Source organism: Typopeltis vanoorti, chromosome 4, assembly GCF_054136105.1.
Source record: "Typopeltis vanoorti isolate ZY-2024b chromosome 4, IOZ_Tvanoo_1.0, whole genome shotgun sequence".
NCBI classification, from domain to species: Eukaryota; Metazoa; Arthropoda; class Arachnida; order Uropygi; family Thelyphonidae; genus Typopeltis; species Typopeltis vanoorti.
The window spans coordinates 60,489,614-60,517,450 of NC_143552.1; the positions used below are offsets into that span (position 1 = coordinate 60,489,614).

The 27,837-nt window shown below is 35.1% G+C and overlaps 1 protein-coding gene across 1 annotated transcript; it reads right to left on the reverse strand.

The window, feature by feature from the left end:
• LOC150107353 (putative acetylcholine receptor chaperone) lies at nucleotides 1-27,837 on the reverse strand. The gene is made up of 3 exons (XM_090391219.1): nucleotides 27,626-27,837; nucleotides 14,852-14,987; nucleotides 1-1,847 (listed from the first exon to the last, which is right to left on the reverse strand). The coding sequence occupies exons 1-3, from the start codon at nucleotides 27,734-27,736 to the stop codon at nucleotides 1,573-1,575; spliced, it is 522 nt and encodes a 173-aa protein (XP_090247345.1). The 5' UTR covers nucleotides 27,737-27,837; the 3' UTR covers nucleotides 1-1,572.

The following is a 27,837-nucleotide window of genomic DNA, read 5'->3' on the forward strand; positions in this document are numbered from 1 at the left end:
TTTTATTCTGCTATAATTGCCTTCAATATTCAACCATAATGCCCTAAAATATATATAAATGTTTGAGTAAAAATAGCCAATGTATTTAAAATAAGGGACATTCCTAAACAAAAACAGGCTATAATAGACGTAATAATAATAATAAGATAAAACTTAGTTTCATAATATTTTAAACTAAAAAACAATCATAGCTCTAATATTCAAACAAATACCATCAAAAAACAGCGATGTATATCAAAAAGTATTTAAAATTTAAGATATAATGTTAACTCTGTTCTCATAATGCAATTAGCATTACATCTTAATGATAGTAAGATAATTACATAATATTTTTTCTCAATGATGATGATGATATATGGATTATAACAGTTGCAATAGTTCTGTACTATTTTTGAAACAGTCATCTTAATTCAACTTCTATTCAATGCAGATAAAAAGTTGGTATAATTTTAATAACTGTGTGGGTTTTAAAAACAAAACAAGAGCAGAGGCAATAAGCTGTACTGGACATGACCAACTGCATGCAGTATGCACGATTGTGTTATAACCACAAGATACCAAAAAAATTAACCACTTTTTTGTGGTGAAATAAGGTGGCAAAACGTGACCTGATATGTTATTTCAGTGAACAGATTTTTAGTCTATAATTTGTGTTATGAAATACAATAACCTTAAAAAGTAAGAAATCATTCAGAAATTTGACTATCATAGCATTTTTTTATTTCAATTTTTTTGTGTATTTATTTTATTATTTTTTTACAGATTTTCAAAGAGAAAATAAGTATATGGAATGCAAATGAAACAAAATCAATTTATCTCATTACCAGTTTTTTTTTTTTTTTTTTTTTTTTTTGGGAGGGGGGGGGAATAACATTTAAATTTTATGATTTCACTTTTGTTTGTTTGTTCTGCACATTTGAAATATGTGTCATATATTTCCTGTCTTTTCCCTCGATTGTTCTGCCTTTATTAGCTTAGGAACTCAAACATCATGTTTCATACAAATCATGATTATTCACAAAATTGTCCAGCATCACACTGTTGGGATCACTGTATATTCAATGACTGAAATACTAAATCACATGCACCTTAAACTAACCCATCAAACTAATAAATTAATTCTGTTTGAGATTAATTTTTTTAAGCAGAAGACCATTGCAAGTTACTCTTCAGTTACAGATAATCAAAGACTGCAATATAATTGGTTCTACTATTTATCATATAATTTAACTAATATAAATAATTATTTATACAAAACTAAAAGATATTGGTTGTTGAAATATAGCTGCCAATAACACTTGTTCCTCAAAATAAAATCATACAAAAATATTAGAACATATTAAAAAACTTAACAAAAATATATGAAAACTATAAATGTTTCAACAAAATAATTTAATAAATATAAATACTGTACATCAATTCCATAATGCAGTTCAAAGTTGTAAATAATTTTTCTATAACTGATCATTCTACCATTAAAATGCTTCTACTGTTCCAATGTTCTGAAAGCTTTAAGATGTCAAGAAAGGATGAAAAAGAATTACTGAATTATCATGAAGAAATCTAATTTCTTCAGTCCTGTTTCATTTCTTTTACCTGAATATTATCATTTCCTTCTACAGTCTGGTCTGCAGATGCTTTAGTCACTGTTTTATCAGCCTGCAGTTTTGCCAGTTTCTTTTCTTTTCGTCGCACCTGCATAAAAACCACAAGTCTGCAACCGAGCATAAGAGCAAATACAATGGATGGTGCAGTTCTTTCAAACTTGTCATCAAGGATTGAATGTGTATAAAATGCACCTAACATCATGATAAGCAGAAGCCCATTTGCAAGTTGTTTAATCATTCCTGAAATTAAAGAAAAGAATATTTAAAAAAAAATCTAAATTATTTGAAATAAATCATGAGTTGGTATTATTGAAATAAAAGACTCATGCTAAGAGGAGGGAGAAAAAAAATGCACATTTCTTCCAAAATGTCTATGATAAATCATCATTATCAGTGCCCATGGGTCGAATGCTCATTGTGTCTGATGCTTATTTTACTATTCTTTGCCTTTTCTCTCTTTCCATTGCCAGGTGAATCAAATCCTTCAAACTCATTCCATACCACTCCTTCACCTCATTTATCCACTCTCATTTTGGTTGCCCACTTCAGTTTATACCATTCATTGTACCAAGCATCAAGGTTTGATCTTTCTATTGTTATCCATTATGCAGATATGTCCAAAAAACTTTAGTTTCCTTTAGTATCCAATTTGGAGAATCTTTCTATAACATGTCCTCAAAAGCCAGTATTTGTCTCCAGTCTTTGACCATTATCCCACAACCATAGAGGGCATTTGTGAATATGCATGTTTCCAGCAGTCTCAGCTTTATGGAAAGCCTCAGTAATTTACTTTTACATATCTTGTCCACTGCCTGTAGGTTCACTTTCACCTATGTTATCCAAGATCTTATCTTTTTTTTTTAGGGTCCAAATCATGTGTCGTGTTGCTCCCTAAGTATGTGAAGTGCCTAACCTCATCCAGCTCTTGTCAACTGAGTTCATTTGTATTTTCATCCACTTCTCTCCAAATATAATTTTTTTGTTGTTTTTTTTATGTCAATTATCAACCCATATCGCTTTCCTTCTTCATTTAACTTCAGTGTTCTTTCTAGTTCATCTTCTTGCAAATTATTTATTTTTTACCTTGAATTGTAATTCTCCATATATTATCCTTTATGATATTCATTGTTCTTTCCATAAGCATGATAAAGATGCTTGAGAATATTGGGTCTCCTTATCTTGTACCTCTTGGTGTCCAGAACTATCTCCTATTCCTTACAATTTCTCACATAAGCCTCTGCAATGTCATTAATGTTCTGCAACAGACATATCAGGTTTCTGTCCATTCCATAAGATTCGAGTGTAGCCCATGCTACTTTCTGATCTATATGTCAAATGTTTTCTGAAAGTCAGAAATTTGCAAATTAAATAAAATAAATTAATTTGCAAAACAGGTCAAAAACATTTTTATTTTTACACAGAGCTTTCTCCACAATTGTTCTTAACCATTAATATTTGGTGCAATACTTCTGTTTCTTCTAAATCATGCTTGCTCATCATCTTCCACATACACACATTATTCCTCCTATATTTCAACCAATTACACAGAAACAACATAAACCTTGAAAGATCTGCAACTGAATCCCATCGCAGATACAAACTTTACAGGACTTTTCAATCAAGGATAACTTATTTGGTCTTAAATGTGTTTTTTAGTTCCTAAAAACTCAGTTTTACTCACAGGACAAGTAGATAAATCTGAAAGCAAATGTAACTGATAAACAAAAGGAATGAGGCATGGAAAAAACGGTATGACTGATGAGGTGAGTGTGGGAGCAGGACTACCATGATGATCTTGCAACACCATAGTATTCTAGTGATCAGAATAACAGTAAGAATCATTTTCACATCTTATTTTTGTCTATGCAGTGAATAACATAACACATCCAATGTCTTACCTACTGATCATTCAGCTACCAGATAGAATTTCAGTACAACCTTTGTTCATGGGTTTCACTTTTAAAATTTCTCTATCTTATTCTGGAATTCTCGAAGCAAATTCTGTTCATATCCTCAAGCAACACAATTTTCACAGTCATTCTCAACTTCATGTCATTTGGCAACATAACAGTACCAACAAATGAGATTTCCATGAACTTCTTTTATCTTCTTAGTTGATTTACTGATTTGAGTCCCCCAATCTTCAACTAACTCTAAATGCATGATAGAAATTGTTCTTACTGGCATGAATGCTTCAATTCACTTTGAATTCCTCCTGTGTTATCTAAGTCTTTTTTTTTTAATTGTATCAAAGCAGTTATTAAAAAAAATTAAATAAAAATAGCATAGTGTACTACAATGGTTCAAATGTTCTTTTTTGCATATCAAGAACCCAATGACTATAAAAATATAATGCATTCACTTTAATTAACAGCAAATATAATTCAAACTGGTTTAAAGTCAGATATTAATTTAATCAAATACCACCCAAAGACAAACAGAATTCAGAGAATTATATTTTTTCTGAAACTTCATCAATGACCAAAGAAAATCCCTACTACTACTACTACTAGCACCATAACAAATACTTTAGTCAATTTGAATATCCAAAATATCCCCAAAAGTTGTGCTTACAATGTAACTAATCCATATTCTTTTCTTAATGCTCTTAACTCATTCTGATCGTTTCTATGGACTGCTACCTTATTTTGATAAAGAAGTGTCTGTAGCCATGATCCAGAGAGCAATGCTAATTAGGTCTTATACTCTGATAGGGCCACCCCGGGCAGCAAGAGTGAGGCTTCAAAGCTTCAGGCTAAATGCCCTCCAAAAAAGAACTCAACAGCTGACCATGTATGGGGAAGGAAACTCAAACCATTTTTGTCTCCATTGCACTGAATCAGATCTTCAAGCTGTCGAGCACGTACTGTATATCTTTGCAGTGCACCAACATTGCCATATTAAATGTTGCATCTTCCAAACAGAGACCATCATCTTCCATGCACAATACCTACAGAAATATTCTGTAGGTATCGTGCATGGAAGATGGTGATCTGGGAAATAGATCCTGAACATGAATATTTCCTCGGCATGAAGACAATGGGTATCTGATTCAGTCATCTGCTTTGAAGACAGAGGCAGAGGACAGTGTTTCAGCAGCTGCACTATGACAATAGTCCTTTTTCAGGATCAGCTTTGCTCACCCCAGATAGGCGAGATGCCAGAAAAGATGCCCTAAGAATAGTCTGCTTCATTAACTTCTGACTGAATTAACTGTCCAGTGGTTGAAAACAATACATTCATTTTGCAACTTGTAATGTTGAGATGTATGGATAATCATATTGCTGACCAAACTCAAAGAATGGAATGCTTCTGTCATCCACAAATGCAATCCTCCATCAGAAACTTACCATGCTGAAGATGGATAGGTAAGCATGGGAGGATATGCTGCATTTTGGAAAAGGAAAGCAAAGGAAGAAAAATATTCAAAAGTTGGTTTTGACAATTAACAATGAACTTGTTAGTGATCTATCTGAAGTACCAGCTGGAATCAAGAAGCATTTCATGAACTTATGCCTGAAGCTAACCAAGAAGCAGCAGACCAGAGCTATATATACTGATGACTCAAAAGAAAAATTTTATGCCAAACTGGATACCATCTTGTGTATTCCTCTCAAGAGAAGATAAAAGTGATTCTTCTTGGTGAGTTCCATCCAGCTCTGGCATCAAAGAGTCTGATTTTCTATTGAAGCATGATGAACATGATCTTATTACCCATACTTTTTTTTTTCATCAAAAGAATAAATTCAAGATATTGCACAAGACTCCTGCACTCAAGATGCTAGCATTTGATTATGTTGATTTTGACATTAGCTTTTGATTTGTCCATGCTCACGATGTTGATGATAATGATGTTATGACAGCAACCATGACTAGTATGCCAATTGTTGGAATGATCATATTATTTGCGCTAACACAGTCATCAAGACTGCACTAAGAATGGGACTGAGATGTAAAGCATATATAGAGATTTATTATTGATGCTCTAAAAGATCCTGCACACTGCAATCAGGTACAGTGTTTCAACAGTAAACGACCAATGATCATCTTGAGAGTGCCAAGCAGCACTGGCTAGCAATTAAGCCTGCATTTTGTGTTACTGCAAACAAACAAACATTGGCTACATGAAATATCAAGTAGTGAATAACTTATTTCATCCAGCTCTTCTGGTCAATAAAAAGCATAAAGACTCAAATAAAGAACATTGCAGAATGACTACAATGCTCTTTAAAGGGGGAAAAAAAAGAGCAAGAAATAAAAGAGATACTGAGAAGAACACATCCGAAAATTATTTTTTTGTTAAAAAAAACTAAGGAAATGCAATGCCTTGCTAACATCTGTAACTAGATGGCTCTTTAGGGCTATCAAAATATTTTATGCACCCTTTGCTAATGGCTTGAATCCCATACAAGCAAAAAATCATTCAATCCTCTTCAAGGATACTAAATTAATGACTTTAGAGGAAATGTTTAAAAAATCTCAATCAGAAAACTATTACTGATGACTCTACATTCCCCAAGAGCTGGTGCTTTGTCATTTGTGGCTAAAGCTGAATATGCTATCATTAAAACTCACCTGAGAGGATGGTGCTGAGATTTTCAAGGAGGTGTAGAAGCTTCAGTCTTTGTCCAGATTTAGAATACTGAAGATGGAACTTCTATTTTCAAAAGAAGAGGAGTTTTTGCTTCAAGGATAAAATAACTTATTTCACTTTGATCACATTTACACAGATGCAAGGGATAGAATCCATAGGAAGGCAAACAGATTGAGTTATCAGCTAATGCCTTTTATTCCCATATAAAGAGTAGGCGAGGCCATTTTAGCCCTAACTGTTTGGGGACTGAATGGACAGTTCAATCACCATTTGTAGCCAATCAGAGATAGCTGGCCCAAGGCTATCACTAATTTAATCGGCACACAGTGAAAAGATGGCTAACAAATGCATCCATCTTGTGGTCCCAAACCCTAAAGCAATATTTTTAACATCTGAAAATAGCGTGGATTCGACAGTCAATTTTCTTGAGTTTATAGGACAAAAAATCCGAGTTTCTGGGAGAAAAAAAACCTGCCAGCTCATGCCAGAGATTGACTAACTCAGGAATCATTCAAAAAAAGGCTTAGAGAATGTTCTTCTAGTCAGTAACTAGATTTTAACCCATCTTCTTTGTGCAGTTAATTGCAAACACCAATTCCACTGAGCTACCTACACAGGCCAGATTGAGATAAACAAAAATTCCTTAAGAAATTACTTTCTTCATAGCAAAAAAACTTGACTAGCACTAATGCAGAACATTATAACCATTTTGCTACATTTAGACTTCTGCCTTTAGGTTCAAGATCTCATAGATCACTTCATAGATCTGGCTAATTACGATTGGCTAACATTTGGCTCCCACTGATAAATCTCAATAATAATGAAAACCAGTCTAGGCAGTCCTTTCCTTCATGCTTACACGGTGATCAGAATACATTATGAAAAATTATGGAAACAACTACCATGTTAGAGCAAAACTTTAGTTTAATATAAACAAAAATGAACACTCGATGTTTCGACCTTCATATCAAGGTAATCATCTGGAGCAAGCACATATATATAAAGAAACAAGCTGCACTAAAATTTACATGGTTTGCTAAAGTTACTGACCAACCATCAGTAACTTTAACTGACCAGGCGTCAAGCCAACAATTATTGGCTTGATGCCTGGTGAGGAGAAAAAAAAAATCTTTACTACATCAAAGCTAGAGTCCTATTATTATTATTATCTATTAAGCCACAAAATTAAATTGGGCTGGAAAGCAACATGTTTGTTTTTATATATATATATATATATATATATATATATATATATATATATATATATATATCTATCTATATATATATATATAAAATATATATAAATATATATATATATAAAATTTTATATATATATATATATATAGTGACTAGTATTGAAGTTTTCTTACCTTTCTCGGTGTTCTTAGTCAGTACAATTATTAATTTTTAAAATATATAACTATGTAAGTATACATATAAATTCTAACCAACTGGTATGGAATAGTTTCCAATAAAAGCTGAAAATTGCTTAAAATCCTAAGTAGAGTAGGCTGATCGACGTGCCATCAAAATTCTTGGAATTTTTATGCCACCATTATTGTTGAGATTAGGGTGGTTAATCAGAATTTCACAGGCTTCTTTAAATTTTTTGTTCATACCAGGTTGTTGTATGATGTAAAGAGCAGGTACTTTTCCAATCAATTTGGTGTAGGGTGTTGAGAGCATGATCTGAGAGGCCTGCTTCACCAAAATTCTTATATTTAATGTTTTTTTTTTTTTTTAAACATATAGAGATTGTACGTCTAGTTTCACCAATATAAGGTAAGTTACAGGTGCAGTGGATGCAATAAACTACTCCAGGATGTGCCAATGGGAGGAGAGGATCATAAGAGGAGTTGAATATGTTTTTTAATATTATAGGTGGTAATGATGTAATTTTTTTCATGTAGTACTATCATATCCTGTACACCCCTTGAGGGTACATGGCAGGAATTTGATGATGATGATATTATAGGTGGTTTAAAAGTAGCATTAAGATCATAATGGTATAGGATTATACTGATTTTTTCTGATAACCCTTTAATGTATGGGATAGCTATAGTTTTACTATAATCTATATGGTTTTTTGATGAAGTTTTATGAAGAACTTTATTAATAGTATTTTTGTTATAGCCATTATTTATGAATGTGTTGTTAATAATCTTTAATTCTTGTTTAAGAGCAAATTGTTATAGCTCTGTTATAGTCATTAATACCCTTAAAAGGATGTTAACGACTCCAAATTTTTGCGAAGGGTGGTGATATGAGTTAGCATGTATATATTGGCCGTGTCAGTTTGCAGCAAACCGCGAAGGATAGACTGCCTGAGGGAAGACGTGTGACCAGTGTATCCAGGAACAGGAGCGATTTCTGATTTTCAATTTCAATAGTAAATTGTATGCGTTCATGTTGTTTGTTCAGGTGGCTAAGGAATGTGTTTGTCGACCGTGTGGCCAGATAACAAAAACATCGTCAACGTATCTAAGTCACACTGCAGGTTTTAGAGTAAAGAAATCAAGAGCACTTTGCTCAACAGCTTCTATATAAAAGTTAGCAATTGAGGGGGGGGGGTAGAAGTAAGCCCATGGTCGTACCTTCTTTTTGTAGGTAAAATTTATTTTGTCACACGAAGTAACTGGAACATAGTACATGAACAAAGAGGGCCGTAATGTCGGTGGAAATTTGTTCTATAGGAAAAGAATCGTGTCACTGATTGGGACATTTGTGAAAAGGGCAGAAATGTCAAAACTGACTAGTAAATCATCTTTGCCAAGCATTATGTTTTTAATTTTGTTTATAAAGTATTGTGTGTTCTTTATATAGGAGGGGGGGGAATGACCTACCAACTCCTTAAGTGTTGATGCTAATTTCTTGGCCAGGTAATGATAATCAGGGCTGTCTATTCCTTCAACTATCGGCCGAAGCGGAACATTTTGTTTGTGTACTTTAGGAACACCATATATTCTGGGAGAATGGGCATAATGGGGTATAAGTTTTTTTTAAGTGTCTGACGGCCAAGAGGTGATGGGCCTGAGTAATTTCTCAGTTTTTTTTTCCTTTATTCTGTTAGTTGGATTATAGTTTACAAGCTGATAGGTGCTGTTATAGGAGACTAGTTGATTTATCTGATGGATGTAAGTTGATCTGTCAAGGACAAGAGTGGCATTACCATTGTCCGATTTTGTTATAATTATATCTTGATTAGCTTTTAATGACTTGATTGCTGCTAGTTCTATTTTTGTAAGATTGCTATATAAGGTTTTCTTTTTATTCAGAACATTGCTGGTTTCTAAATGAATTTTATCAGCTATATTAATAGGAAGAGATTCTATGAAGAGCCCTTTCTATGTAGTATATAAAATCCAGTTTATTAACAGTTCTCCGTGCTACTGCGAAGTTAAGGCCTTTATCAAATAATGCTGTTATTTAAAGTGTGGCTTGATAAGTTAATCACATGACTATTGATTGCAGGTGGTTAGTCGCTCCTCGTCTCACTTGTTTGTTGTTCACTGTTGAAATGGTTTACCTCAGAAGAGATATCCTGATTGGTTGAATTCATATGATTGGCATTTAAGTTTTTCTTTATTACCTTCTAGAATATGTTTAGCCAAATTGTCAGTGATTCTTTCAAGCACATTCAAAATATCTGGATTCATACAGCTACAGAGTTCGGATTGTAAATTTAAAACCTGATTTTGAGTTATTGCCAGATATTTGCAGGCTGTTTGAATTTGCTCTCTAAGTATTGCTTTCTCTGTGCGTGCAAAGATATGAAGTGCTTTAGCAGAAGTAAATTTCTTTTTCAGCTTGATGTAGTTAGGAATAAGATTACTGTCTCTACATCTCTTTCAAAAACTTTACACACATTCCTTAGCCACCTGAACAAACAACAACATGAACGCATACAATTTACTATTGAAATTGAAAATCAGAACTCGCTCCCATTCCTGGATACACTGGTCACACGTCTTCCTTCAGGCAGTCTATCCTTCACGGTTTATCACAAACTGACTGACACATACTGGCCAATATACAATATATACATGCTAACTCATATCACCATCCTTTGCAAAAATTCATTAACACCCTTAAAAAAAAAAAAGCGATAACAATTTGCTCTAATCAACAAGCTCCTAAACAAGAATTAAAGATTATTAGCAACTTTTTCTTCTCTTCCGTCTAAGACGGGTTGAGTCTTCTCTTGAGCAGGATCTTCCAGTCTTCTCTATTCCTTGCTGTTCAAAAAAGTTCCTTTATATGTTCTGCATCCCGAAATGTTCTTTATTACTTTCAGCCAGGTAATTCTTGGTCTTCGGGGTCTTCTTTTTTCAGTTGGAAAAGTATTGATTAGGACGTTAGGAAGTCTGTCTGCATCTATGCATACAGTGTGGCCAAACCATCTCAGTTGTTGTTTTCTAATTTTTTCTATTACTGTCTTTTTATACAATAGTTCTCGTCTGACTGTGATGTTTGTTTTCTTTTCTATCCAACTTGTTCTATTTATTTTTCTTAAGCATTTCATTTCAAATGCCAGCAGTTTTTTCTCCTCTCTTTTCTTAACTGTTCACGCTTCTGCTCCATAGATGACTGTTGGTATAATTATTGCTTCATATAATTTGATTTTGGCTTGCTTAGATATCTTGTTTGTTTTCCAGATTTTCCCATCTCCCATCACTTTCACGAGTTCTCTATTTTTGGGAATATCTATTTCCTAAAATATAAAGAGCCAATAGGCTTCATTTCGGTGATATAAACATTATTTAAATTAAGGAGATATTAAATCCCACATTGTTTTAAAACGGAATAAGAAACTCAAAGATTGGAATCAGAGAGTTTCATGCCGAATATAGTATAATAAACTATAAAAGTATCGGCGATTACTAGCGTGAGCTAATGCAAGTAGTCCTAGTACGCAGTACAAACTCGGGCAACTCGCAGCAAAGGTGGTAAAGTTCTGATCGCTATTCTTGGTATTTTCCATAATGTAAAACACATTTCCTAGGAAATGTATGCTGTTATTATATGTATGAGTAGTGACCTCCCACCGTAATGTAATAACAGCATACATTTCATACGAAATGTTTTTTAAATTATAGAAAATACCAAGAATAGCGATCAGAACTTTACCACCTTTGCTGTGCGTTGCCTGAGTTTGTACTACGTACTAGGACTACTTGCATTAGCTCATGCTAGTAATTGCCGATACTTTTATAGTTTATTATACTATATTCAGCATGAAACTCTCTGATTCCAATCTTTGAGTTTCTTATTCGGTTTTAAAACAATGTGGGATTTAATATCTCCTTAACTTAAATAACGTTTAAATCGCCAAAATGAAGCCTATTGGCTCTTTATATTTAAGTAACTTAATGGGTGCATCTTTTTGACAACTCGTATAGCAGAGTATGTAAGTTCTTTTCACTATACCCTTTGGTATTAATTTGGTCTAGCTACTCACTGATGAAGCCTCAATAAAGGCTGAAACCGGTCTGGGTAGTGACCTCCCACCATAATGTAATAACAGCATACATTTCCTAGGAAATGTGTTTTACATTATGGAAAATACCAAGAATAGCGATCAGAACTTTACCACCTTTGCTGCGAGTCGCCCGAGTTTGTACTACGTACTAGGACTACTTGCATTAGCTAACGCTAGTAATCGCCAATACTTTTATAGTTTATTATACTATATTCAGCATGAAACTCTCTGATTCCAATCTTTGAGTTTCTTATTCCGTTTTAAAACAATGTGGGATTTAATATCTATTTCCTGTTGTAGTTCTTCATAGAAATTTACTATGTCTTCCTCTGAATGGTTACTGTCTGGTGCATATATTTGGATTATTACTAAGATGAAAAGCTAAACGGCTATTTTTCTGGCGAGGTTGATAAGTTAAGGGGATAAAAATCCCTTATTGTTTTTCAGCCAGTAAGCGAAACTAAGATCGAAAACTACGATCTGAACGTTTCATGCCAACGAACCGTTGGCAGATCCAAGCGTAAGAGACCACTTGGTAGTGCCACACCACGGCAACTCGTTGCAAAGGTGGATCAAGCTCCCTCGCTTTTCTTGATAGTTTCTCATAATGTAAAAAACACACAGCTCCTAGGAGATGTAGTACTGCTTTACATCCTCATAATGTAAAGCAGTACTACATCTCCTAGGAGCTGTGTGTTTTTTACATTATGAGAAAATATCAAGAAAAGCGAGGGAGCTTGATCCACCTTTGCAACGAGTTGCCGTGGTGTGGCACTACCAAGTGGTCTCTTACGCTTGGATCTGCCAACGGTTCGTTGGCATGAAACGTTCAGATCGTAGTTTTCGATCTTAGTTTCGCTTACTGGCTGAAAAACAATAAGGGATTTTTATTCCCTTAACTTATCAACCGCGCCAGAAAAATAGCCGTTTGGCTTTTCATCTTAGTTATAATATGTTATAACATAATATAGTGACACACCTTTCTGGCATTCGTATAGCGAAAGTATGTAAGTTCTTTTCACTTAAACTCTGATATTCTAGGTCTAGCTACTCACTGATGAGACCTCAAAAAAGGTTGAAACTGGTCTGGGTAGTGACCTCTCCTTATAATGTAAAGCAGTACTACATCTCCTAGGAGCTGTGTGTTTTTACATTATGAGAAAATATCAAGAAAAGTGAGGGATCTTGATCCACCTTTGCAACGAGTTGCCGTGGTGTGGCACTACCAAGTGGTCTCTTACGCTTGGATCTGCCGACGGTTCGTTGGCATGAAACGTTCAGATCGTAGTTTTCGATCTTAGTTTCGCTTACTGGCTGAAAAACAATAAGGGATTTTTATCCCCTTAACTTATCAACCTCGCCAGAAAAATAGCCGTTTGGCTTTTCATCTTAGTTATAATATGTTATAACATAATATAATATAGTGACACACCTTTCTGGCATTCGTATAGCGAAAGTATGTAAGTTCTTTTCACTTAAACTCTGATATTCTAGGTCTAGCTACTCACTGATGAGACCTCAAAAAAGATTGAAACCGGTCTGGGTAGTGACCTCTCCTTATAATGTAAAGCAGTACTACATCTCCTAGGAGCTGTGTGTTTTTACATTATGAGAAAATATCAAGAAAAGTGAGGGATCTTGCTCCACCTTTGCAACGAGTTGCCGCGGTGTGGCACTACCAAGTGGTCTCTTCTTACGCTTGGATCCGCCGACAGTTCGTTGGCATGAAACGTTCAGATTGTAGTTTTTGATCTTAGTTTCACTTACTGGCTGAAAAACAATAAGGGATTTTTATCCCCTTAATATATTTGGATTATTTTAATTGTTTGACCTTTTTCTTTTGCTTGAAGTTTGGCTGTGATTAGCAACACATTTATAAATAAACAAAAATACTATTAATAAAGTTCTTCATAAAACTTCATCAAAAAAGAATATAGATTACAGTAAAACCATAGCCATTCCATACATTAAAGGGTTTTCAGAAAAAAATCAATAGAATCCTATACCATTATAATCTTCATGCCACTTTTAAGCCACCTATAAAAGTAAAAAACATATTCAACTCCTCTAATGATCCTCTCCTCCAATTGGCATCCTGGAGTTTATTGCTTCTACTGCACCTGTAACTTACCTTATATTGGTGAAACTGGACATACATTCCCTATATGTAAAAAAGAACACAAAAGACATTAAATATAAAAATTTTGGTGAAGCAGGCCTCTCAGATCACAGTCTCATAACTCTATACCAAATTGATTGGAAAAGTACCTGCTCTTTTACAGCATACAAAAACCTAGTATGAACGAAAATTTAAAGAAGCCTGTGAAATACTGATTAACCATCCTAATCTCAACAATAATGGTGGTATAAAAATTTCAAGAATTTGAATGGCACATATTCAGTCTACTTAGGACTTGAAGCAATTTTTAGCTTTTATTGGAAACTATTCCATACCAGTTGGTTGAAATTTATATGTATACTTACATAGTTTATATAAACAAACATGTTGCTCTCCAGCCCAATTTAATTTTGTAATAACCTAACAGATAATAATAATAGGACTCTAGCTATGATGTAGTAAATGTGTTTTTTTTTCTCTCCTTACCAGGGGTCAGGCCAATAATTGTTGTGACAGTTGGTCAGTAACTTTAGCAACCATGTAGATTGTAGTGCAGCTTGTTGCTTTGTATATATGTGTATGCTCCAGATGATGACCTTGATATAAAGGTCGAAACTTTGAGTGTTCATTTTGGTTTATATTAAACTAAAGTTTTGCTCTAACACGGTAGTTGTGTCCATAATTTTTCATAATGCAGTCTAGGTAGATCTCTTACTAAAATGTATAGCATTACAAATGCCTGAGAAGAAAGTGTGTTGGGATACTAGGAAAATTTGATGTGATGCTGACTATCTATGCTAGTAATCTGGTCAGAAAGATACCTCATGTGCAAAACTTTTTTCATGCTTATAAAATTAAGGGTGAAAAGGATTAAGTTAAGATCATAGGAATAAAAATCAGAAATATTTTTTAAACATTGAGAAAGCTAAGAACATGTGTTTATATATTATTCTAAGCACATTTGCTTTAAGATATAATGGAAATAAATTCTTGATAGACAGTTCTGTATTCATGTATCAAAAACAAAACAAAAAAAATTTCAGGTTTCTCACCAGGTATGAATAACAATGTTGTTCCACATACAACCTCCATCCAGCCAACAGACAACCGGTACCATTTAGATGGGACCTTGAATCCAAACGCTTTGGCAAAAGGGAACACCTTTGCATAATGAACAAAATTCTTTCTCTAATACAAAAACAAAACAAAAAAAAATTAATTTCCATTCACATTATATTGAGACTGAGCATGGAGTCAAGATTATTCCACCATTACACAGGCATTCCTAACAAATTAGCATTTAAAATTGCCAATTTCTACCTCCAATAACCTTAGCAATTCTAGACAGAAATTTATGAATATTAAATTTAAATAAGTGTCTGCACTTATTTAAATGTGTGTTTTATTCATTTATTATTCCTAACAGAACCTCAACTGGTAACATCAACAACTACTGCCTAAGCAACATATGGTTGGTATTCGTATAATGACATGTATAATTTGTATAATTCCTCAAAACTGATATTACATCAGAGATTGCAAAACCTCAAATTTCCCCTCTCATGTTTGATCTGCTTTGGTGCAAAATTTCTCTACCAAACCATTTTGTTACATTCATTTGCTATCTCTAGCATTCTTCAAATTCAAATAACAAATCTGACTTCTTCAACTATCATCTGACATCTAACTATTAAAGCTTGGTTTTCTGCTCATAATTAAATTTAATGAAATGAACACAGCACAAAGAAATAATTAAACAAGTTTCACAGCAAAATCTTCAGGAATACAATATTAAAATTGTGATAATGCACACAACAGTAAGTGGAGAAAATTAGACAATTTTAAGTCTGAAGTCCAATGAGGGGCACCCTCTATGGGTGCTGTTGGGCAGGAGGACTAAGAATTAGTTTCACAAATCTTGGTAAGTTTAACGCAACCATATTTATTTAGATTAGGCTTTTTTCTTTTTTTTAAATTTGCTGATGATTCTAAAAAAGTCTTGCAAGTTTGTATTTGTTGTGATGAAGCATAGTAGGTCCCTCTCCCATCTGATCCTGTGCAAGGTATCCAGGCATGGTCAGCTAGACCTGACTGACCGTAGCTGTGGTAGTGGATATACTTCTTGTCTTCGGCAAGGCAGATGAATGTAAACCAGCACCTAAGCATAAATACTTATTTTCTTGATTTTCTGCAATCGAAATACCTTAATAATGAGGTTATCTTTCCTGAAGACTTCAGCATCCACAACTTCAATTGGCTATCCTTCTCTAATCTTTAAAAGGTACCTGTGGCATGACTAAATAATAAATTACACGATAACCACAGTAATTAAATTTAATGAAATGAAAGTACAGATATTTCGTACTGAAAATAAAAGTACATCGTCAGTGTGTACAAACAAGCAATCAAAGGAAGAATTATATGGCCTCCCAAAAATTCATAAAGAAGGTTATCCAGTAAGACCCATTGTGAATTGTATCGACTCTCCCACCTATAGAATTGCTAAATTTCTGTCACGTTTATTAACTGCCCATACTAGACAATCCAGATCATTCATCAAGAATTCCACACATTTGCTTGAGAAAATCAAGGATATTCAAATACAAGAGTCAGATTTGTTAGTCAGCTTTGACATTGTTTTCCTCTTTACCAACATTTCATTATCTGACACTGTTAATTTACTACATGATGATTACCTTCCTGATATTGCAAAGATTTTTCAATTTGTTATAAAATCAGGATATTTCAGCTGGAAAAACAAGATCTATAGACAAGTTGAAATATTGCCATGGGTAGCCCTCTGTCTCCACCTTTGGCAAACTATTTTGTTTTGACCAACTGGACGATACCTTGTTCTCAATTCATTCATTCCTAACCCTCTCATTGGTTTCATTATGTTGATGATGTCCTTGCTATTTGGCCTCATTCTGAAAATGAACTTGCCACTTTCCTACAACAGATCAATAGCCTTCACCCACACATTCAGTTCACCATGGAAAAAGAAAAGGCTGGCAGTTAAACATTCTTGGACATCCATCTTACACGCACAGCCTCCAGTAATTTATCAACCAGTGTTTATCAAAAACCTACCTTTACTGGCAGATACATTCATCAAAAGTCTGCTCATCACACCTCTCAAAAAATTGGTGTTATCAAGTCTTTAATTAATAGAGCACATAAGATGTGCTCCTCTCCCTCAAGCTTACAACAGGAACTTCTCACTATCAAAAAATTAATGGAATTTAATGGCTACAACCTTAATCTAATCAAATCCAGAAAATAATTGATTCCTATGTTCAAACACCTCAGGATACTTCAACAGACAGCAGGGTTCCAATCCCTTATATTTCTGGCATCTCAGAACTGATTGGTAGAATTTAAGAAGTATCATCTCATTCCCACATTTTCTGATCAACTAAATTTCCCATCTGTTGCCATCTACAAAAGACAAACTGGCACCTATATCATTAGCAGCCATTTACCAGATACCGTGTGAATGTAATCTAAGATACTTTGGACAAACAGGCTGTTCTGTGGAAAAAAAAATTAATGAACATTATTATATTGAATACATTAAACCTCAAAAGACTGGTCTGGCACAACATAGTACTGACACTAAACACAGTATCCAGTGGGATGAAGCTCATCTTCTCCATAGAAGCAGGCTTAAATATGAACAAAGCCCTTTTACATCAGCCAAATCTGAATCGGAATGATTCTCTCTCCCAATATTTTGGGAGATTCTTATGTAACCATCAAAAATAGTTTTTAATAATATTATTTTCTAGCACACAGCAACAGTTTTTAATTGGAAAACCACCAACTGCTTTATGTACTTTGTATTCCGGTTCCTTTCCATGTTTCTACACACTGATGATGTACTGTTATTTTCAGTACAAAATATCTGTACTTTCATTTCATTAAAGTTAATTATTGTGGTTATTATGTAATTTATTATTTATCCTTCTCCAGTTCCTCTGATCAAGAGGGCAGGTATGCCAAGTTATCTGCCATTAGCAATGACAACCTAATCCACAATCTTCCTTCCAGAATACCAGACAACCCTCGTCAACCTGCCAACATCCCTGATCTTTTCTTAACAAGCTTTACTTTCAAATACACTATGGAAATAAGTTCTTCTCCTGATAGCTCAGAAAATAACCTCATACAAGTCTCATTCACAAATACTCAGTTACGTCTTTTTGATGCTACAAAAGTGCCAAGTGGAATTACCTCTGACTGCTCTTTCCATGGTCTGATTACTGCTTCTGTTTCCTTAATCCAAACATCTATTCAGATTGAATAACAGAAATCATCCTCATAGGAATGAAGGCTTCATCCTTCATTTCACCCAAAATTCCTGACCACTATCTAAGCTTTGGTTCTCTAACACGTGCTGGCACGGTACATAAAAAATTTCCATATTATCACAAGTGGTCAAGATATTAACTCCAGCTGCACACTCCACCTATGTCACAGCTTGCAACATAATTATTAAAATAAATAAATAAATAAATAAATAAATCTAAATCAGATTTCAAAAAGGCCAAATGCTGCCAAATTTGCTGCCAGTCCAAGCAGTCGAGCCTTATGGTGCATTGCCAAGGCTACAACTTTCATACATTCATGTTTCTACCCACTCTCAGCATCTAAACAGTACTATAATATCATCCAAAGACAACACAGACTTACTGGCATCACTCTTCTAATTCCTGCACTGATGACTAAGGCAAAGTCCTCTCCCACCTCCTTTATCAAGAACTGCTCACTCAATGCCCCTAATACTCTATCAGAAAGAAATCAGAAAAGTCCTTAATAACTTGGACACGAGCAAGGTATCTGGTTCTGATGAAATCCCACCTACTGAACTAAAAAATTGTGCTCAGGAATTAACACCTATCCTATATTGCCTTTTCAATCTATCTTATAGCATGGAAACAGATCCAAAGAAAGGTGATAGCATGGAGCTCACTACCCATTCTTGCAAAGAGTGGGTAGTGAGCTCCAACATCATTGGAACACGAACGAATATCTCCTAAAGCATGAACCACATCATCAACATACAGAATAAACAACAGCAATTCCAGAATAGAACTCTGTGGTAATCTATTTTTTTACCTTTCACTATTGAATCACTATATCCAACTCAGTGGGCCCTAACAGCCAATCATCCCAGTGACCAGGCTACGAAATGATTATTCATCCCATCTTCAATTTCAAGTAGCAGTTTGCCACACATTTATCAGATGTTTTTGCAAAATCAAGAAATATCATATGCTCTACTTTTAAAAGATCTACTCAGCATAATAACATTCTACATAATAACATTATTTATCATATATCAAAAAATCTTGCACAATCTAGAACTTGGATATAATGCATATTATCCTAAAAATTCTTGCTAAGTATATATGCCATCATACATCAATTCCATTCCAGTAAGGTTTGCTGCAGTAAATGTCTCATCATTTAACTTATATTTAACAAACACTCCTGAAAAAGCATACAAGATATATGCATTTTTTTTGTGGTCCTTATATTGGAACTCTTACAAATTCAGCATAACCACAGAAGTCTTCGTTAAGTTTTAAAAAACAAAAGATCATATAACTCTAAGTGAACCTAGTCACAAATAAAAGAATAGGTTATAATCTCCCACAATTCCCAATACTAGGACAAAGGTATTATTTTTTAAGCAAATATAACTGGACTCCAATCAAGAGCTAATGATGTAATTTTATTTACAATGCAATTTGTATTTTTACTTATTGGCATGCTTTAAATCGACCATCAGAAAGGCCTCATTTTCGATAATCATTGAATTTGTGCATCTCCTATTTAACCTATGTAGGCTAATCTATGTGTATATTTAGTATATACCACAGTAGGCAAATGAGGAGAGAGGTCCTTGAAGAGTAGAATAAGTTCTACTTATATAAATTAAGTTTAAGAGTTTACAATCTAGACTGCCAACACAGGAGTTCCCACCTATTTAGGAGTCTTTTGTCCATGTGTTTCACTTAGTTTTGTGTTGCCTTTGTGCATGTGTTACACATCTCATATTGTACTCCCTGACAATGTCTAAGTGACAGACGAAATATTAGAAGAATTAAATAATACTTTTAATCCTTTCTCAGTGCTGTTTTACTTCATTAAGCCTCTAACATGAGATGTTTGGATCAGGAGAAATAGCAATTAGACCACGGAAAGGAAGAATAGGAATAACAGAGGTCCCATTTTGCACCATCATAATGATAAAGGATATAAAACTGAGAATGTCTGGGTGAGAGATATATCACCAGCATCAAATTGCTGATAGGTACCTCCTTCAAGGGGTATACAGAATATTATGATAGTAACATGAAAGTTATCATTATTACTAACTTCTATCAACAATTTTCCTTTGAATTAGTATTATCTGTCAGATCTCATATTTCTGCATGTTATGTCAGTTCTAACTGCATCAGTCCACCTAGATCTTGGCTTTCCTCTAAGTATTTTCATAGCATATTAGCATCAAAGATGTTGAAAGTTTATTTTTCACTTGGTTGGAGTATAATAAATTTAGTTTAATCCTTTATCCAAGTGTGAGCAAACAAAGTTTGCACCTGAAAGTATCTTCAGAACTGGGGTAAGGTGGTACAACACCAGAGCACTCCTTGCAAAGGTGGAGCAAGCTACCAACACTCCTATCTCAGTATCTCCCATAATACAAAACATATCTCCTTGCGGATATAAAATTAGACATATCTGCAAGGAGATGTGTTTTGTATTATGGGAGATACTGAGATAGGAGTGTTGGTAGCTTGCTCCACCTTTGCAAGGAGTGGTCTGGTGTTGTACCACCTTACCCCAGTCTTGAAGATACTTTCAGGTGCAAACTTTGTTTGCTCACACTTGAATAAAGGATTAAACTAAATTTATTATACTCTAACCAAGTGAAAAATAAACTTTCAACATCTTTCTCTAAATCCAGAGTAATTTATTAAAAAAGGGTGGCACACCATTTGGCAACTCCTATAGGTAGAGATGACCTGCTAATGCTTCAGCATGGTATCTCCACTTGGGCCTGGCTCCCACTGAAGAGACCTCAATAAAGGTCGAAACTAGTCTGGGTTGTGGCCCTTCCCTTAATGCATAACATTAGACATATCCGCAAGGAGATGTGTTTTGTATTATGGGAGATACTGAGATAGGAGTGTTGGTAGCTTGCTCTACCTTTGCAAGGAGTGCCCTGGTGTTGTACCACTTTACCCCAGTCCTGAAGATACTTTCAGGCGCAAACTTTGTTTGCTCACACTTGGATAAAGGATTAAACTAAATTTATTATAGCATCAAACATGTTTTGCAAGTCTTTCTTTTTCCATTCCGTTAAAGTGACCCTATCATATGAGATTAGCTCTGCTCGTATGGCCTATGGCTCTATGACCTATCTCCTTGCTTTGCTCCAAAAAAAGAATTTCACCACTCATCGAAAGAGCACTTCTGATTGAACAAGCTGGCTTCAGGCCGGGAAGAAGTTGCTGTGGTCACACCATGTCCTGGCCCTGACAACACAGATTGAAGCAGGCTTCCAACTTAAATCTGGAGCCACTTTCATTGACCTAACATCAGCTTATGACACAGTCTGGATCAGGGGGCCTCCTAAAGCTAGGAAATATTATAAGATGCAAAAAAATATCCAGCTTTTTGAATCCATTCTCTCCAAACAGAAAGATCCGGGTCCATATTGGCAGAAAAAAGAGCATTCCTTCACAATGGTCTCCCACAAGGCTCTGTGTTATCCCCTTTACTCTTTAACATCTATTATGACTTACCACATACCAGTTCAAGCAAGTATATATACGCTGATGACCTAGTGATCCTACATCAATCTACCTCCTTTGCCAACCTGGAATCAACCTTGAACATAGACTTGAACATCCCGGAAGAGTACTAAAGCAGTGGTACTGGAAGACAAATCCAACAAAAACTGTGTCCACAGTATTTCACCTAAACAATGCAGAGGCGAATCGACACCTAAACCTATCTTTCTGTGGAAAAATGGTAGAACACGAGCCTCACCCGAAATACCTTTGAGTGAGCCTGGACAGAAGCCTAACCTATAAAAGGCACATCACCAACTTGTCCAACAAAATTAAAACGAGAAACAATATCATTTCAAGGCTTGCTGGAACAACCCCAGGTTGTTCCAGCAAGCCTTGAAATTGTGGTGCAGAAGTCCTAGGGTCGTCTGCACTAGCCCTCGCATTCGCTGCAGAAGAATATTGTGCCCCTGTTTGGGAAAGAAGTGCACATACACACTAACATTATAGACACCCAGCTAAACTTCACCATGCACACAATTAGTGGGACAGTGAGAAGCACCCCTCTCTCCTAACTGCCTGCCCTGTCTAACATTGCTCCACTAAACATAAGGAGAAGACAAGTCTCGATTAAAGAATTTAATAAAGCAATGAGCAACACACTCCTGCCCCTGCACCAGACTCTCATAAATCCACCTAGTCTTCGCCTAAAATCTAGAAAGCCTTTCTTGTACATGGATGAACTCTCTTCAGCTGCCCTGCCATCAAAACCTGACATGTGGCAAGAATGCTGGTCCAACAATCTGCCAACAAACGTCTTCCTGGTAGAAGATCCCTGTACTCTCTGCAGCCTTGTTTTGTTCTTCTTAGGAAGATTTGGTCATCAATCAACAGGATCAGAACTAACCAGGACAGATGTGGCTACCTACTACATAAATGACGGATGTTAGACCACTCTTATTGGTTGTTCTCCCGTGGCTCAGATGATCACTCATATTGTGAACAACTGCCCAAAGCACCAATTTCACGGTGGTGGCCTACAGGACAAAATCCACAAGGTGACGGATGAGGCCCTGGATTGGCTTTCCAGACTGCACATTGACCTATAGTTGTTCTGTATTCCTTTTGCCATAAGAATAAATAAATACTGTTGGGATGCTCACAACCACCTCTGGCAATCCATTCCACTCATTCACTACTCTTTAAGTAAAGAACCTAGTCTGTACACTCAAACAACTTCCAAGTGTGACCCCTTGTTTTTCCCCTAATCCCGATGTATTGAAAAATTTCTTCTGTGTTAATCTTATAGAATCCCCTTTAGTCACTTAAAGTTTCTATCATATCCCCTCTCCGATGCCTGTCAGCTAAATTCTGCAACCCATACACACCGCCTCAGGAACATTCCATGGACCTATCACTAGCTTGGTCACTCGTTTCAGAATCCTCAAAAAATGCAGGTGACCAAAGTGTGCACAGTAGTTAACATGTCCCCATAGCCTTATACAGAGGGATAATAACCTCCCCTCTCTTTACTTGTCAATATGCTCTTCAGCATGCAAGTAATCCTCTGAGCTGTTTTGCCAACTATTGCAATATTATTACCCAAGACCACATGGAGTCAAAGACTCATCTAGGAGGTCCTTTTATCATACACACAGCTCATCATACTGTGCTTTAAACACACTCAAATTCTCTGCAGACACCACACTCTCAGGCAAGGCATTCCAATCATTCACAACTCTGCATGAAAAAAAAAAAAAAAAGTCCTCTGAATTTCAAATCTCTACCTATTATCGTTCCCAGATCCCTAGCATCATCAACTTTATGCAAATTAGTACCATCAATATGATAGGAAGTGTGTAATCTTTCATTCCGAAGTGTATTACCTAACATTTTACAACATTGAATTGACAACCATTGTCCTTTGCCCATTTATTTAAATCATCTTGTAAGATATCTACATCACCTTTACCAACTACTGCTCTCCCCCTTCAAATCTTCTGCTATATCATTAATATACAAATTAAAGAGTACTGGTCCTAGTACAGAGCCCTGGGGCACTCCACATTTTTTGCTGACAATATAGTTTATTCCTAATGTTATCATTTTTAATATGATTTTGCCATTGTTACCATTTGTTTACTTGAAATAAAACAGCTGGTATTTATCAGCTGTTTTATTTCTAACCCAGTTCTCAGATCCATAATATTAATCTTAACAGGTGACAAGTGTGGTATGCAAGAAAACATGAAAAGGTTGTTGGTATACAAATAAGAAGATGCTATGGTATGATAGAGGTGAGCTGAGATGAAGAGCTAAGACTGCTGAGTCAGTGCGCAGGAGGAATGGTGTAGAGAGTCAATTGAGTATGATGGACGGAAGGACTTTTAAAAAGACAGATGATTTACATTTGAATGAATTCAGATTTAGGTATCTTGAGAGTGTATTGTTCAGAAGTGATGAGTAAGGGAAACTCAATGTCTGAGGAAGAGGGAGGCAGGTGGATGGGTGGAAGAGTGATTACTTTGTTTTCTTTTACGTGACTCCTACCCACAAAAGACTATAAACCTATAATACATTAGTACTGTGGGTGGGCTAAGGTTTTTTTATATTTTTATAATTTTTTTTTGTATTTTTTATTCATTTTTTTAATATGACTAGAAACCAAACATGAAACTTTTTCAAATCACTTTAGACCTCTAATAAGTGAGGCAATGGTCTCACAACAGGTGATTAAATTCATCTACCACCTAAAGACAAACACATACATCCATGCCTATGGACGAATTGAAACCTGCAGCCAGTTAGTTGGAGTGGGTATGCTAACCACTCGGCCAATGAGAATGCACAAGGATAACTACCCCATTCTAAGTATTAGTAGGATAATCAATACAGATGTAAGGTAGGTTGTCAGGTGCAAGGGGTATTGCAGTTTTTATGTATATTAATTTATTATTATTTATAGCATCTCCATGGAGTCCAGAGACTCATTGCAGGAGACCCAAATCAACCATCATACACACAAATCCTATCATACCTCTCCTAGACTCCATTCACCATCAGGGAACTCACAACCAATTCTTACAATCCATTCCATTCACTACCTACTCTCCATTCAAAAAATTTGGTCTCCCTACTAACCACACTTTTACACAACTTCAACAGATGGCCCCTATTTCTCTGACTAATTCTCATCAATTTCCTGAAAACCAATACCATCAATATGAGACACCATATGCAATCAACCTGAAGTGCATAACCTTACATTTTGCAACATTAAAGTGACAATCACTGTCCTTTGTCCACAATGTCAATTTATTTAAATCATCCTGCAGAATATCTACATCACCTTTATCAACTATTCCTCCCTAGTTTTGCATCATCAGCAAACAACTGAATAACCCCTCTTAAATCTTTCTCTATGTCATTGATATATAAAGTAAAAGTGTAGTGGCCCTAGTGCTGAACCCTGAGGTACTCCACTAGTCACCATCAATCTCCTAGACTGCATTACACCATATACTACTCTCTGGTGTCTATCCATCAGCCACTGCCCTTATCCGTGCTACTATATATATAATGCCAGAAGTATCTGGAATAAGGGTGAGAAGATTTTGGCACTGGTTAGATTAACTTAGCCAAAATTGGAGATTATCAGACACATATATTCACAAGAATAAAGAAGAATAATTTTTATTACTGCATTTAATTTGGCCCGAAATTAACAGGCCATCATCAGTGCATCAGCATGATCACAAGGTGAAATTGGAACAAAGAATGTTAATCCTATTTACACAACTGAGTCATATACCAGAATGCCTCCATACAGTAGTAAGAAAATCAAATGAGATTACAAATAAAGCTAAAGTTAAAATTAAAATAAATTTTATTATTATGTGACACCTCCATTTGAAATAATAAAAAAAAATTAGAAAAATTTAGATAGATAAAATGAATGAATGACAGCATTACATTTAATAACAAACAGGGCAAGAGAGAATACTATTGCCTGCCATTGCCATTTTTGTGAATGAGACATTTTTGAGACATTCCCAAATCTTGGCAGTTGATAGACAGTCATTCCGATTTAAATTTGAGCAGTGTAGAAGTGCTTCAGCACTCTTTAAATAACCGCTCAAACCTAACACAGCAATGATGTAAGAGGCGAGTGGGACAGAAGATACTGTGGATACTGAGTTCACCAAGGGAAGTGACATATTCAGTATATCTGGAAGAACAGCAGTTATGAAGAGGTAGCAAGTGTTCACAAGATAGTGAGGATTATCTAGTACTTTGGTGGATAAATTAGTATGCGTGTTAGATTACTGCTAGCAACAAATAACTTGGCATTTCTGCTCCTTCAATGGAAATAGAGCCAATCTGATTTGCAAACACCGGCAACCCCAGTGAAGGTAATGTTAGCGTTTGTCTATATATGCTGCAGAAAATCAAGTTTACAGATATCTGAAATCAAATTAGCATTAAATAAGAATAGAGTATCATTATTGCAAATGAATACATGTAGTAAGCAAATTCTGAGGTCTGTGTAAAATGCAAAGTTTGGCATTTTTGGACATGGGGGATGTTAAATTTCACAAATGCACATGTATTATCTTTATGATGGAAGAAATGTATTATAATTTGGGCATAAGAGTAACTGATGATGATGTCTGGATGACAATAAGTGGTGTACTTTGTTTATAGCAGTGTTAAGAACACAAATGTTAATGAAATAGACATGGAAATGTTTATTTTTGCATGTATTATTTATTGGCCTGTTTTGTGCATTTTTAGTTATATTTTTTATTCTTTAAGTTTTTTGTAGATTATTTTTGTGATCCCAGAAAACTGTATTTTATTGTGTTGTTTTATTATAAAAGGAGCATGCAGTGACAGGTAAAAAAAAACTCACGAATGTGTCATTCACAAAGTGGGCATCCACTCCTGTCCATGCGTGATCCAGATAATGTCACCTGCACACCATCATACTCTGACTCCCATCAGGCATGATCTAGAGAAAGTAACAGCAGGATTATTTGCTAGCTGATCTGACTTCGCTCACATGCTATCTAGTAACCAGATTGGAAAAGCAGCTCTCCAGAATGAACTATTTTTACTGTTCTACAAAGACAAATGAGGGGAAATGAGCAAGTCAACAGCGTGTTCAGCATCTCTTCTTGAATGATATCAATGACTGCATTCAAGAAAGGGGGGGGGGAGAGAGGTTCAAAACCAAACACTACAGACCAAATATTACAGAGGCTACTTCAAGAGCTCATTTAAGAAAGATGGTGGTTATGCAGAAGGTAACAAAAGCCATTACCATCTAGAGTTGTAATATGGATATATAAATATGATAGAAACATTTAAGTTACTAAATGGGTTTCATAGGATAGATTCACTGAAAATGTTTCAGCACTTGGCTAGTGGTGGAAGAACAAGAGGTCCCTGGAAATTAAGTAAGAGTGTGGTTAACAAGGGTGTGAGAACTAGATTTTTTGGTTTGAAAGTGGTGAATGAGTGGAATGCCTTGCCAGAGTCAGTTGTGAGTGCTCTGCTTGTTAATGGTATCAAGGGGTGGGGATGAGTTTTCAGCCCGCATGGATGTATCTGTATAATATTAATAATGTAAGCGAGAACCTAAGTTTGAATATTATGCACGGTCTGTAGGGAATAAAAATTAGTATATCTTAAATAACCACGTTTTAAGATCGGCTTAAAACATACTAAAAGAATTTCTTTTATTTTTTAAATTTTTTATATAATGCATGAAAACAAACTACTTGCACCTCTTAATCAAAACGCAATGGAATAAATGCATTTTCACTTTTTTTCACATAACAAAAATATAGTAACTTTTTTAAGAGCCAAAATTTAAATCCTTTCTTTTTTTTTTTTCCAGATGAAATTAATATTGTCAAATATCTCGCCAAAATGTATATTAACCACTAACTAATAATCACTTATTAAAATATCAGTATAACATGTTTTACTTATTTCTTTGCATAAAATTTTACTTACGATTTCTCTGTGCATTTCCCGGTTTATATTTGGCGTAACTTTCATTGAACCAACAAAAATAAAAAACAAGCCTAAGAAAACTGAAAGTGTGGTTAAAACAACTGAACCCATTCTCTGTAATGTTACTGTAGTAAAATATACGCAGCGAAATATTGTACAATACCCTAAATGAATAAAATCACTAAATACAATAAAAGTCAAAAACGTACACA